This window comes from Pleuronectes platessa, chromosome 18, assembly GCF_947347685.1.
Source record: "Pleuronectes platessa chromosome 18, fPlePla1.1, whole genome shotgun sequence".
Classification (NCBI taxonomy): domain Eukaryota; kingdom Metazoa; phylum Chordata; class Actinopteri; order Pleuronectiformes; family Pleuronectidae; genus Pleuronectes; species Pleuronectes platessa.
Genome location: NC_070643.1, coordinates 8,304,639 through 8,315,901, shown reverse-complemented (window position 1 = coordinate 8,315,901; position 11,263 = coordinate 8,304,639). Strand labels below are relative to the sequence as shown.

Sequence of the window (11,263 nt, the reverse complement as noted above, 5' to 3'; positions counted from 1 at the left end):
AATATGAATATAAATAAACACGCATATTTTATATGTATTTTTCCAGATTGAGTTTTTATCATTGGCACCACCAAGACAAGACCTCAACCACAGGATATGTTGTTCAATTTGAGTTAACCCTAACCCATAAAAATAATCGTTAAACAAACATTCCAGTAACAAACCGAAAATATTAAGTGTCTGAAGAAGAGGAATCGCAGATCGTTCCTTTCTTCTTTCATAATTCCACTCAATCTGTCATAATTCCACTAACTCTGCACCTGAGCATATTTGCACAATTGCATTTTGCACTATTGCACACATTTGTACTATTTTTTTTTCTTTAAGTGAATATATTTATTTTATTTATATTTTACATCTTATATTCTATTTTATCTTATTTTACTTTTATCTGCTTGTAATATTCTGAGCATTGCTATAAGAGAGCCTGTGACCCAAGCATTTCATTGAAATCGACTTCTTAATGTAATCGTTGTGCATATGATAATAAACTCCTGAATCTTGAAATTTGATATTGTTACACTGCACATATTTTTCCTATTTTTACACTGTATACATTAGTTTTCATCGATCTCCCTCATGTTTTTGAAGTGTTTTAATGTTAAAGAACCACAACCTTCGATCAGAAGACAAACATATTTGAAGTAAATAATAAACGATAATGTATAATTTATCAGGATAATTATCTAAATCAACTGAACATTTTCATCTCGGTATGTTTTGGGCCATGTCGCCCAGTCTTGCTGATAATAAAAGCATATTTAGTCTCAGCTGCCTTTGAATTGTATGAGATAGTGTATAATTGAATTGATTATTTTTATAAATAAAATACTTGCTCTGTTTTAGCATTGATTAATGATGAACATGACATTTGGCCCCAAAATGAGGACTTGTGACTGTCGCGCGACCGCTGCTGCCCCCTGTTGGCCGTGAGAGCTTCTGCTCTCTGATTGGCGGAAGAAGCCGCTCTCGCTTGTACTGAGCGCGCGAATGAGCCCACGTCCCTCCGAGCCCTGTGTTAGCCGCTAGCTTAGCTTAGCTTAGCTTCGCTCGGTCTGTGCTCGGAGCAGAGTGGGGATCGACTGACGCACCACGGGAGGACGTGAGACAAGGCTCTTTGTCTCCGCGCATCGATCAACCTCTAGTCGCTGTGGTTTTTCTGCCACTTAAGATACCCACGATGGCGGACAAAGAAGGTAAAATACCGGTTCCTTGTTCTTGACCGCGACAAACATCCCGTTTATGGGACTTTTACTGAGCTAATTAGCCGGCTAGCTTAGGTAGCATTTAGCTGCCCTAGCTCCTGGGCGAACCATTGCTCCCTCGCAGGATGCGCGTCGCTGTTCGTGTTATTCTTGCTCTCATTTGACATCCAATCGACAAGTTGCTGTTATCTACTAATTATACTGGAAGTGAAGCGCCATTATCTTGTAAGTTTTAATCGTTATGCTAGCCATATGGCATGCTCACAACAGCGAGGTAACAAACTATTACTGCGCGTCCTCACGGGTGATTACTGAAAACTACTCGGTTTGGGTTTTTCATCTTGAAACTGCTGATGTCTTTTGTCATTGCATTGACTGTCAGATTCCTGACTGTCGCTTGAATGCATTGAAAACCTCCCCTCTATGTAAAACTAACACCAAGTGGTAGCTATAGGTAAAAGTACTTTGATTATTTACATGCAAACTGAACTTGTTGAGGGGCTTCCAACGATAGGTCCCTTTCTGTCTGCTACAGCTGGTGCATACGATGATGCAGTGGAGGAGAGGGTGATCAATGAAGAGTACAAGATCTGGAAGAAGAACACCCCCTTCCTCTATGACCTGGTTATGACCCACGCCTTGGAGTGGCCCAGCCTCACTGCCCAGTGGCTACCTGATGTCTCCAGGTATACACACCTTTAACACACTGGCCCACTATCAATACTGGCACATGCATGTGCTGCTCTGTATATAAGTGGTGCAAACTCTAATGACCCTGTTTCCCCCCCCTTTCAGGCCGGAGGGGAAGGATTACAGTGTGCACCGACTGGTGCTGGGAACCCACACATCTGATGAGCAGAATCACCTGGTCATTGCCAGTGTCCAGCTGCCCAACGATGATGCCCAGTTTGACGCCTCACAGTATGACAGTGAAAAAGGAGGTAGGAGATCTGTGCAGTCACATGCCTAATAGGTGTACATGTTTGGGCAGTCTGAGTTATCATTCATGTTTCTGTTAAAAGTGTGATTTAAACACCATGAGTAACACTGTTCTAGTTATATCGTGCAATGATTAGAAGCCATGTAATGGAAAAAGTGTCAGTTGTAGTTGTTTTAATGTGACTCAAGTCACATTTCTTATTCGTATTAGACTTCTTTTGATGTTATAAGAATGAGAAACCACTGCAAATACTTCTCTGGAGTTAGAGGTTATTTTGTGCTTCTCAGTACCTATCTTAACATATCCATGTATATATGTTTTTTGTGTTACCCCACAGAGTTTGGAGGTTTCGGCTCAGTGAGTGGCAAGATCGAGATAGAAATCAAGATCAACCACGAAGGAGAGGTGAATCGTGCCCGTTATATGCCACAGAATCCCTGCATCATCGCCACCAAGACCCCCACCTCAGATGTGCTTGTGTTTGACTACACCAAGCATCCCTCCAAGCCAGGTATAATGATCACACACAGCACAAGACACTGATAAAGGTGAAGCCTGTCTTGAAAGTAAAGCAGGAGAATTGGTACCTTTGACTTGCTGACTGTTATTAATGCACTTATTGTGTTGTTCATAGATCCCTCTGGAGAGTGTCGCCCTGATCTGCGTCTCAGAGGTCATCAGAAAGAGGGCTATGGTCTCTCCTGGAATTCAAATCTGTCTGGCTGTCTACTAAGTGCATCAGATGATCATGTAAGTGGCCTTCAGTTTCATTGTTCACAATATTAGTCAAGGATCTACTTATATTTTGGGTTTTATTGTGTCACTAATTCTGAATTTGATCAAGTATTCAAACATGGTATCTGAAATATGAATGTGTTTCAAACCTCTCATCTTTCCTTAACTTAAAGACGATCTGTATGTGGGACATCAGTGCTGTTCCAAAGGAGGGGAAGATAGTTGATGCGAAGACGATATTCACCGGTCACACGGCTGTGGTGGAAGATGTCTCTTGGCACTTGCTGCATGAGTCCCTCTTTGGATCTGTAGCAGATGACCAGAAGCTCATGATGTAAGAAGATTTATAATGAGTAATCTAATTCATGTCAACTTTCAGATGTTTGTCTAATAATGCAAATGAATGACTAATCCCCCTGTCTCTTTTCATGTTAGTTGGGACACACGTTCAAACAACACCTCCAAACCCAGCCATGCTGTCGATGCCCATATTGCAGAGGTCAACTGTTTGTCATTTAACCCTTACAGCGAGTTCATCCTTGCCACTGGCTCTGCAGACAAGGTAATGCAACACTCCACCCAATCTCCAATGTCTTAAGTTCAGTTTCAGTATTGGGTTCAATTCTATTACACTGTATGCAAGTTTTACTTCTTTTACTAAATGAATAATTTTTACTACAGTGTTATTACAGTCCCAGACATGAAGGAGCTGTGGCATGTATGTGTAATGTTTCCCCCTCTCTCTCTCCCTCTCGTTCACAGACTGTGGCTCTTTGGGACCTGAGAAACCTCAAATTGAAGCTGCATTCCTTTGAATCACACAAGGACGAGATCTTCCAGGTAAAATATTTAGCACCCTATGACATTTTCTTTAAATAACAATAGCAGAATATCTTGTATTCAAATCTGCATAGTCAGCTAAAAGAAATTGTGGGAAACTCAATTACATGTATATATTAATAAGTAGAAAGCATCAACACCTGGATTTGTTCCTGACAAATTGTTTGTGACGAGAGTTTCAGTATTTTATGAGCTGCTGTTAATTTTAACCTTATTTGAATTCATTGGCTGTTCCAGGTTCAGTGGTCCCCTCATAATGAGACCATTTTGGCATCCAGTGGGACAGACCGTCGCCTTAATGTCTGGGATCTCAGGTAAAGAACTTAACACTATTTTTAATATTCAGTAAATGCAGCTGTCATGATTCAGCTCTATCGTGGCCCAAGGACATGATTTCCCTCACATTTGTGTATCGGTATGTCCAATGTCCTTGGAACAAGTTTTGGGTTTTCCTCAAATTATTAATCAGTGTAAAGTAATTCAGATCAAAATGTAAAGATGAGATGGTTTGCATTTGTACAGTCGTAGCCATCGGAAATAAGGCTCTTGGTGAATGGACCACCTTCCACTTCTAAAAAATGCAGAGTGGATGTTTGCATCATGTGTCAGCTGCATCCAGTTGACATACTGGGCCTGCTGTATGCTAACATTGAACTCATTTTATGTGTATAGTAAAATCGGAGAGGAGCAGTCGCCAGAAGATGCAGAAGATGGCCCACCTGAGCTACTGGTGAGTCTCGTTGGAGCCTGCGGCTGGATTTTGGACTTTCACTTTAATTGGTCACATTGCGCTGAAACAGAATAACAAAAACTGTGGCTTTTCACCTGTCTTATAGTTTATCCACGGAGGCCACACAGCGAAAATCTCTGACTTCTCCTGGAACCCCAACGAGCCCTGGGTCATCTGCTCTGTGTCTGAAGACAACATTATGCAAGTCTGGCAAATGGTAAGAACTGGAGTCCACATTTTACTACACATGTTATCCAAGGACACATATTTATTTATTTACCTCAACAGACAAAATCCTAAATAAACAGGATCATTTTGAAATCGAAAGACAGCCGGTGACTGCTCTGAAGAAAAAGAATAGTGTGGATCAAAGCAAACAATGATTTTGTAGGACACAGTCGTGTTTTAGTATCTAAAAAGAGAAAACCACAGTTGATCTTTGATTTAACAATGAGAGGTGTTAAGTCAGGGCAAAGTGACAAGATAAGAGTGAAGTGGTGAGTAACATGTTTAATAACCCAGGACTGTTTTAATTTTCCTCACTTAAATTTATCTTATTTATCCTGAACTAAATCCTCTGTATTTCCTGTCACACTGTAAACTGCCATAGTAGTCAGAAGATCTAGTAGTTAAGGCTGTGGTAATGCTTTCTTAGGTAACATTTGGCATTTCAGAAGCCTCACTCCCTCTTTTCCTCATTGTCATTGCATCCATAATATCTGACTGTCTGGCGCTCTTATTCTCACTGTAGGCTGAGAACATCTACAACGATGAAGATCCTGAAGGTGCAACAGAAACTGAAGCCACAGTCTAAGACTTCTGCTTTCCACCTCATCACAAACTGCCACTTCAGACGTCCCCTGCAGCTCCTTTCTCCCTTCCTGCTCGACTTCTTACTGGTGTGGCACTGTAACGTGCCCTACATCATTGTAAATATGGGAATGAGAGGCATCACGTACAGCCTGGTCTTGTTTGGATTATTCAAAGTGAAGAACTCTCTTTTTACTCAGTAATTTATTATCTGAGGAATCTCAGCCATGTTTTTCACATTGCATAAACAAGGTATATTTTTGTAATCAAATTGGCTTTTCCTTGTATGCTGAAACATTTTAGCCAATACTTTTTCAAAAGAAAATGTGCTTTTCTACAACACACTGACAACCTTCTGTCGGAAACAGCCCCATCCACACTTGTTGGAGGTGTTGTAGAAAATGTCATTTTATGGAAAATGCAGTCCACTTTTGTGACATAATGTTTCAGTTCGGTCGCCACCAAATTGTAATTTCAAAATTTGAAGTGAACATGTGTATGAATTGTTTTCCCACATCCCCTCATCTTAACCATAGAATAAATACATTTTCTTTCTTGTCATTGTGAAATAAATTTTTGTTTTGTATGTAAAAGATTTTGCAGTTGTACAATTAAATTGTTAGTGCATCCTCTAATAAAATGTCTTTCACCAGTATTTGGGTTCACTTGATGTATTGTCAACAGGCCTCATTATAGTATCAGTGCCTTGCTCAGCTTAGAAGTATTTTTTAAACAATCCCTAAATGATCCTTGTAGTCGGTAACAGTTGGTTATGTCTAGTAACACTTTGCTCAGACCTTTTTTTTAATGTGTTTGATGTGACATCTTGCTCCCCTCTTTTCTCATGAGCTCACTATTACTGTGTCCCACTGTTGAAGTTCTCCAGACATGTTGCCCTTATAAGTACACAAAGCCCTCTCTGCTCGTTGGAGACGCATTGATTCATCAGCCACACTGACTTTAAAAGAAGCCTTTATTTATAACAACCTTTCTACAAGCAGCAGTCCAGATCATCCTCACAGACTGTTCTGAAAAACTTGTCGTTTTTCGTGTTTTAACAAGTGCATGTCTCAATGTGTAAAGTGCATTAGCTGAAACTTTGCAATCACTTATGTTGCAGATAAAAAAAAAATATGATCAGTTTGTTATTAAATCACAGAACTGCACACAGGTTTGCTCATTTAAAGAACGTCATGTTTCCTGCTCATGATCACACTCGTTATGGTCTTCAATGGCAGCCCTGGAAGAAGAAAGGATAAAATTAAATTAGATTATTATTAATCCTGTTGTGGGGAGGTTTGTTGTGATAAGGTAGCAAAGGGAACAGAAAGAAATAAGTAAAAACACAGAAAAATGCAAAGAAAAAAAATAAAGGTAAGTAATCAATGAAAATGCAATATAAACTGAATATATGGGATTGCCTATAGAATAATTAGTATTTTACATTTAAGTAAATTAAACCTCCGTGTTTAGCAAAGAAGAATGTTTTAGTTACAGCTGTTCCTTCAACTTCCCTTAATGTTTTTTAAAGTACAAAATACAGAGTCTAGAAACAAGTCTCACCTGCAAAGCCGGAGCTGTTTTGTGAGTCTGTCTCTCATCTCCTCTATGTCTTTGGTTTTCTTCTTCTGAATCTTGAACTCAGTCTTCAGTTCCCTGCTGCTCTCCTCCAGAAAGTAGACTGTCTCCTGTAAGAGTCGTAAAAAACTTAAGTGCTTTGAGAATCAGACGGTACAGCTTTTTACGAAGGAACACTTGAGGGACAGTTTTTCCATTCCCCATTTCCTCGTCTTTCTTTCCATCTTCCCCAGTTCTGCTCACCTTGTAGCGGCCTGCATCCTCTTTGCGGTGTATGCAGATTATTTTGAGTTTCTCCTCCAAACAAGCCCTGCGGAGCTTCAACTGTTGGATCTCATCGCTCAGGGGTCTCAGCTGTGCCCTCAGTTCCTGGGCCTGCTCTTTAGCCTTCACCAGAGCTCCAGCTGTGGCCTCTCTCCTCTTCAGCAATGCCAGCAAAATGGGTTCGTACCTGGTCAAGGCAAATATCGAGTGTTTGATAAGTTTCTACCCAAAAACTGAAATGCGAGCAGCAGAGTACCTGTAGTCGACTGCAGGAAGCCAAATGAAAAACAAAACTGGCAAATCTTGTTACATTTTTTGTACTTAAAATTCTTGCCTTATCAGGAGTAGCTTACAGGAGTGGATAACAGTATCCACTCCTGCAGTAGTGTTGCAAGATTATTTCTGGGCGTTTCTAGGTAGTTGTGGAGAAAATAATAAAATACATTCCTACTGAAATCACATATTTTAGACTGGTCATTATTTTTACATTAAATTGTCTATACCAGCGATAAGATCTGCTGTGGAATGGATTTTATTAAGAGAGGTCCAGGGTCAAGTCAGAGAGCACGTTCTTACTGTGCACCAGCTGCCTGGTGAGCCATGTTCCTTACAACTGATTTGCTCTTAAAGTGAGAAACTACTCCTAGAATAGTCAAAGTGGAGCACAATTTAATCGGGATAAGAATAATAGCGTAGAAGACAACAGTGCAGAGAAAGGTGCACCAGGCTGATTATTCTGGTGGATTGGAACTCGAAAAGGTTGAGACCCACTGCTATAAAAGATGAGCATAAACAGACTCTAAATGAGATCCTATACTAGAAGATGACAGCACCTGTTCTCCAGGGCTCTTAGTCCACCCTGCAAATACTGCTGGATGTCCCCACAGGACTGCCTCCTGCACTCGGTCAGCTCCTGCTGGGCGTTGGAGTTCTGACTGGAGGTCTGGGCCTGTCGCTGTGTTTGTAGTTGCAAGAGCTGCTGTTGTTTGTCCGACCTGAGGTGGCAGCTTTCCTCCGTCAGCTGGAGCACCAGCGACTGCAGCTTCTCCTGTAGCATCGGAAATAAGAGGTTTTAAGTACAAGGAAATGCGATAAACAAGCAGGCTCTTCCCGACTCTTCTTGAAGATTTTTCTTACCTCCTCTCTCTTTAGCAGCTCCACCTCGCGGCGCTGGTTGTTCAGAGAAGCCTGACTGTGGGTACACGCCCTGACCATGGCAAAGAGCCGCATTTTCAGCTTCCTGAGCTCATCTTGCAGCTCCTGTCTCTCCAGGTTGACCTTCCACATCCTCCTCTCCTCTTCTGCTCTCTCCTCCCTGAGGCTCTGTATCTCCTTCTTTCTCTCCTCCCTCCTGCCTTCTTCCTCACTCTTCAGTATATCCATCAGCTCCGCCACTTTGCTGTCCATTTGCTCTTCTGTCACTTCTTCCTCATCATTGCTCCACTCTGCCTCTTCCTCTCTGTTTTTATTCCCTCTCAATTTGAGCACCTCCGCCAACAGCTGCTTTCTCTTCTCCTCTAAGCGCTGCACTTCCTGTATGCACTCCTCCATCTGAGAACCCAGCTCCCCTAATTCATACCTACCAGTACTCAGAAATATGGTGTCCATTGTGAGCTCTCGTCTCTCTTCAGCTGGCATTTCAGTGTCAACGACTTCGGTCTCAGATATGTCTACCTGTCTCTCTGTGCTTTCGTGAGACATGTATTGTGTCTCTGTCCCTTCACAGTACAATGGATCATTTTCGTTACAATCTGATGAGCCTGATGGGCTTAAAGAACTTATATGTTGATCAAGAAACCCCTGATCCATTATTCTTGACCTTTCCAGACTTTCCGCCATGTTTTCACAACAAAGCAAGTGATTCTGCCGGCTTTCATTGGTTGTTGAACCCACTGTCATTCCACTGCTGCCGTCCTCGGAGACTGAATCTCCCTCTGCGTGTTCAACAGCCCTGGGCTCTCTCTGCGTTGGCTGGTTCTCCAGCTTCACTGGCATCTTCTGCTGAATGGGCACCAGTGTCGTCCCACTGTGAAGATGAGGATTCTTACTGATGTGCACATATTCTTGACCTGCATCTGTCGCCCAGTCCTGTGGCTCAAAGTCCATCCCGGCCTCCTCCATACAGCTTTCCAGCATGGACAACATCCCCAGCAGCTGGCCCTCATACTGCACCATAGCATTGCTAAGTTTGCTGCCGGCTGAGGTAAGAGGCATTTCTGGCTGCGGAGACACTTCTCTCTTGCTGAGGATGGTGTCCATGCCTTGCAACTGCCCTTGCCCTGGCTGCTCGTCTGCTTCAGCCCCATCCATGTGTGTGTCCATGTAGCTTGTGGAAAGATAGGCATGAGGAGATACACTTGTCTCTCTGTAGCTCTCCATTGTGACCTCCTCTTCGCTCCAGCCGTGAGTTGATTTGCTCAGGCTTGTTTCTGTGTAGCCTTCAGAGAAGCGCGAGACAAAAGGGATTCCTGTGAGGTCCTCGCAGCTCTTCAGCAAGTCGTCCATCTCGTGTAGGTAGGGCCTGATTAAAGATGATGGATTGAGCCGTGTTCCTGGGAAGGGGAGCTCCGACTGTGGCGTGCTGCGCTCTCTCTGAACAATGAGGGTTCTGTCTGGATCCCCGGCCTCTTCTTGGATGAAGAGAGGCTCGAACCCAGCGGATGAAATGCTGTCGTCCATATCCTCCATTGGTTGAACCTTATTCTTGCGGCCTCTAGTTGTAGATAGGCTCTCTCAGTACGGTCTCATCCCTTGACAAAAGCAAATGAATATGTAAGCTGATGCATATCAACCATGATTGTTACAGTTGTTGGCAGTCATGCTGCATGTCACAGATACTAGGGCTGACATGCAATGAGGGGATGTTGACATAGGATATGTGTTAGCTCTGCTGGTGTCATTAGCACATGCGGGCATGTACAAGCGAGCTCGGGCCCAGTTTATTAGAAAGTATGCTACCGCCAGCTGTCCCTGTAGACTCGATGCCCTGGTCACCAATTTACTGCCTGGCACACTCCTCAAACAAACCTATTCCCATGAACACAGCATCGCTGCTTATTTAAACACATTCAAACAGTTGATGTCTGAAGCTCCAACAAGTGGCATTACAGAGCTTACATTAGAGAGGAGATTATCATAACATGTCATGGTCCTGATAGATGGCCATCTGCACTCTTCCCTGGTGAATAATCAAGCTGTAATTTCACCCTCTGAGGTGTTTACCAAAACGGAATAGAGACACCCAGAGAGTGAAATTGATTAAATTGTCCCAATGGTGTCATCGAACTTATTTGTAATATAGTAAGGGCATAAATGTGTGACTTTTCATTTGATATTTGACATCTCGTTGTCACAACCTTTTTCAAAAAAGGTAGGTCAGATAATGCAAAATAAACATACTTAAATCTACAGCACCCACAAATCCCTCTATTTATGTTGTTATGTGTCCACAGTGCCTATGGCCTGGACTTTGCTGTGAACAGCTGATCAAAAGCCTGGGGAGACCAGCTGTCTCACTGCAGGACAGGCATGGTGCAAGACACATTCCTTCAGACCTCTACCATTTACATACAGCACTGGCCTGTCTTTGCTGACCACTCTTAACACAAACTTTTCTTCTTCAGTCATGACAGAATTCAAAAAGACATTTATTTCATGCAACAATGACATGCCCTTAAATTTCCTTTGATTTGTTGCATAGAGTTTGATGATTGCTAACTGTCAAGAAATTATAAGTTGTCTCTCAAATGTGATCGATTAGAACATTAGATCAAAAATATTATGAAACCATCAACTGTAACTGAACTTACTTTTCAGCGTATTCTCCTCTTTTCTCCGGGCCTGGTTCTGTATCCTCAGGATGAATTGGTTTGGATAGGAGTGGTGGCTCGTGCGACAAAGCAAAGAATGAGCGGGAGCGGTGTGTGCACATGAACTGAGAGAAGAGGGGGGGGTAACGACAGTTGACCCACCCTCCTCTCTCTGTCAGTGTGCTGCTATGTGTGACCATGACTACCTCAAATCTGTTTAGGTTTATTAATAAACACTGGGCAGGCCATTTCAACCCGAAAGAGAGAGAGAGATAGAGAGAGAGAGAGAGAGAGAGAGAGAGAGAGAATTCTTAGACGTCCAAAATAGTCGTCTAAGAATTAGACCAAGCAC

The 11,263-nt window shown here is 42.5% G+C and overlaps 2 protein-coding genes across 3 annotated transcripts; one reads left to right on the top strand and one right to left on the bottom strand.

The window, feature by feature from the left end:
* Positions 1-992: 992 nt before the first annotated feature.
* On the top strand, positions 993-5,915 carry rbbp4 (retinoblastoma binding protein 4). 2 transcript variants are annotated; one of them, XM_053447208.1, is made up of 12 exons: positions 993-1,196; positions 1,720-1,891; positions 2,001-2,146; positions 2,483-2,656; positions 2,780-2,895; positions 3,054-3,214; positions 3,316-3,442; positions 3,643-3,720; positions 3,958-4,034; positions 4,393-4,450; positions 4,557-4,667; positions 5,202-5,915. In XM_053447208.1, exons 1-12 carry the CDS (start codon positions 1,181-1,183, stop codon positions 5,262-5,264), a joined length of 1,299 nt encoding a protein of 432 aa, XP_053303183.1. In that variant the 5' UTR covers positions 993-1,180; the 3' UTR covers positions 5,265-5,915. The 2 variants fall into 2 exon arrangements, with proteins under 2 accessions (XP_053303183.1, XP_053303184.1); XM_053447209.1 differs by having other exon boundaries at positions 996-1,196; positions 1,741-1,891.
* Positions 5,916-6,385: 470 nt separating this feature from the next.
* Positions 6,386-11,016, bottom strand: sync (syncoilin, intermediate filament protein). Its single transcript, XM_053447446.1, has 6 exons — positions 10,912-11,016; positions 8,240-9,852; positions 7,936-8,150; positions 7,082-7,289; positions 6,824-6,948; positions 6,386-6,500 (listed from the first exon to the last, which is right to left on the bottom strand). Exons 2-6 carry the CDS (start codon positions 9,788-9,790, stop codon positions 6,452-6,454), a joined length of 2,148 nt encoding a protein of 715 aa, XP_053303421.1. The 5' UTR covers positions 9,791-9,852; positions 10,912-11,016; the 3' UTR covers positions 6,386-6,451.
* Between the last annotated feature and the right edge of the window lie 247 nt (positions 11,017-11,263).

Coding starts and splice junctions, on each gene's coding strand:
- sync (XM_053447446.1), bottom strand. CDS start 9,790: ATGGAGGATATGGACGACAGCATTTCATCCGCTGGGTTCGAGCCTCTC. Junction 7,290..7,935: donor CTAAGAGCCCTGGAGAACAG/GTGCTGTCATCT, acceptor TGCCTTGACCAG/GTACGAACCCATTTTGCTGG. Junction 6,949..7,081: donor AGGATGCAGGCCGCTACAAG/GTGAGCAGAACT, acceptor CGACTCTTACAG/GAGACAGTCTACTTTCTGGA.
- rbbp4 (XM_053447208.1), top strand. Junction 2,657..2,779: donor CAAGCATCCCTCCAAGCCAG/GTATAATGATCA, acceptor TGTTGTTCATAG/ATCCCTCTGGAGAGTGTCGC. Junction 4,451..4,556: donor ATGGCCCACCTGAGCTACTG/GTGAGTCTCGTT, acceptor CCTGTCTTATAG/TTTATCCACGGAGGCCACAC.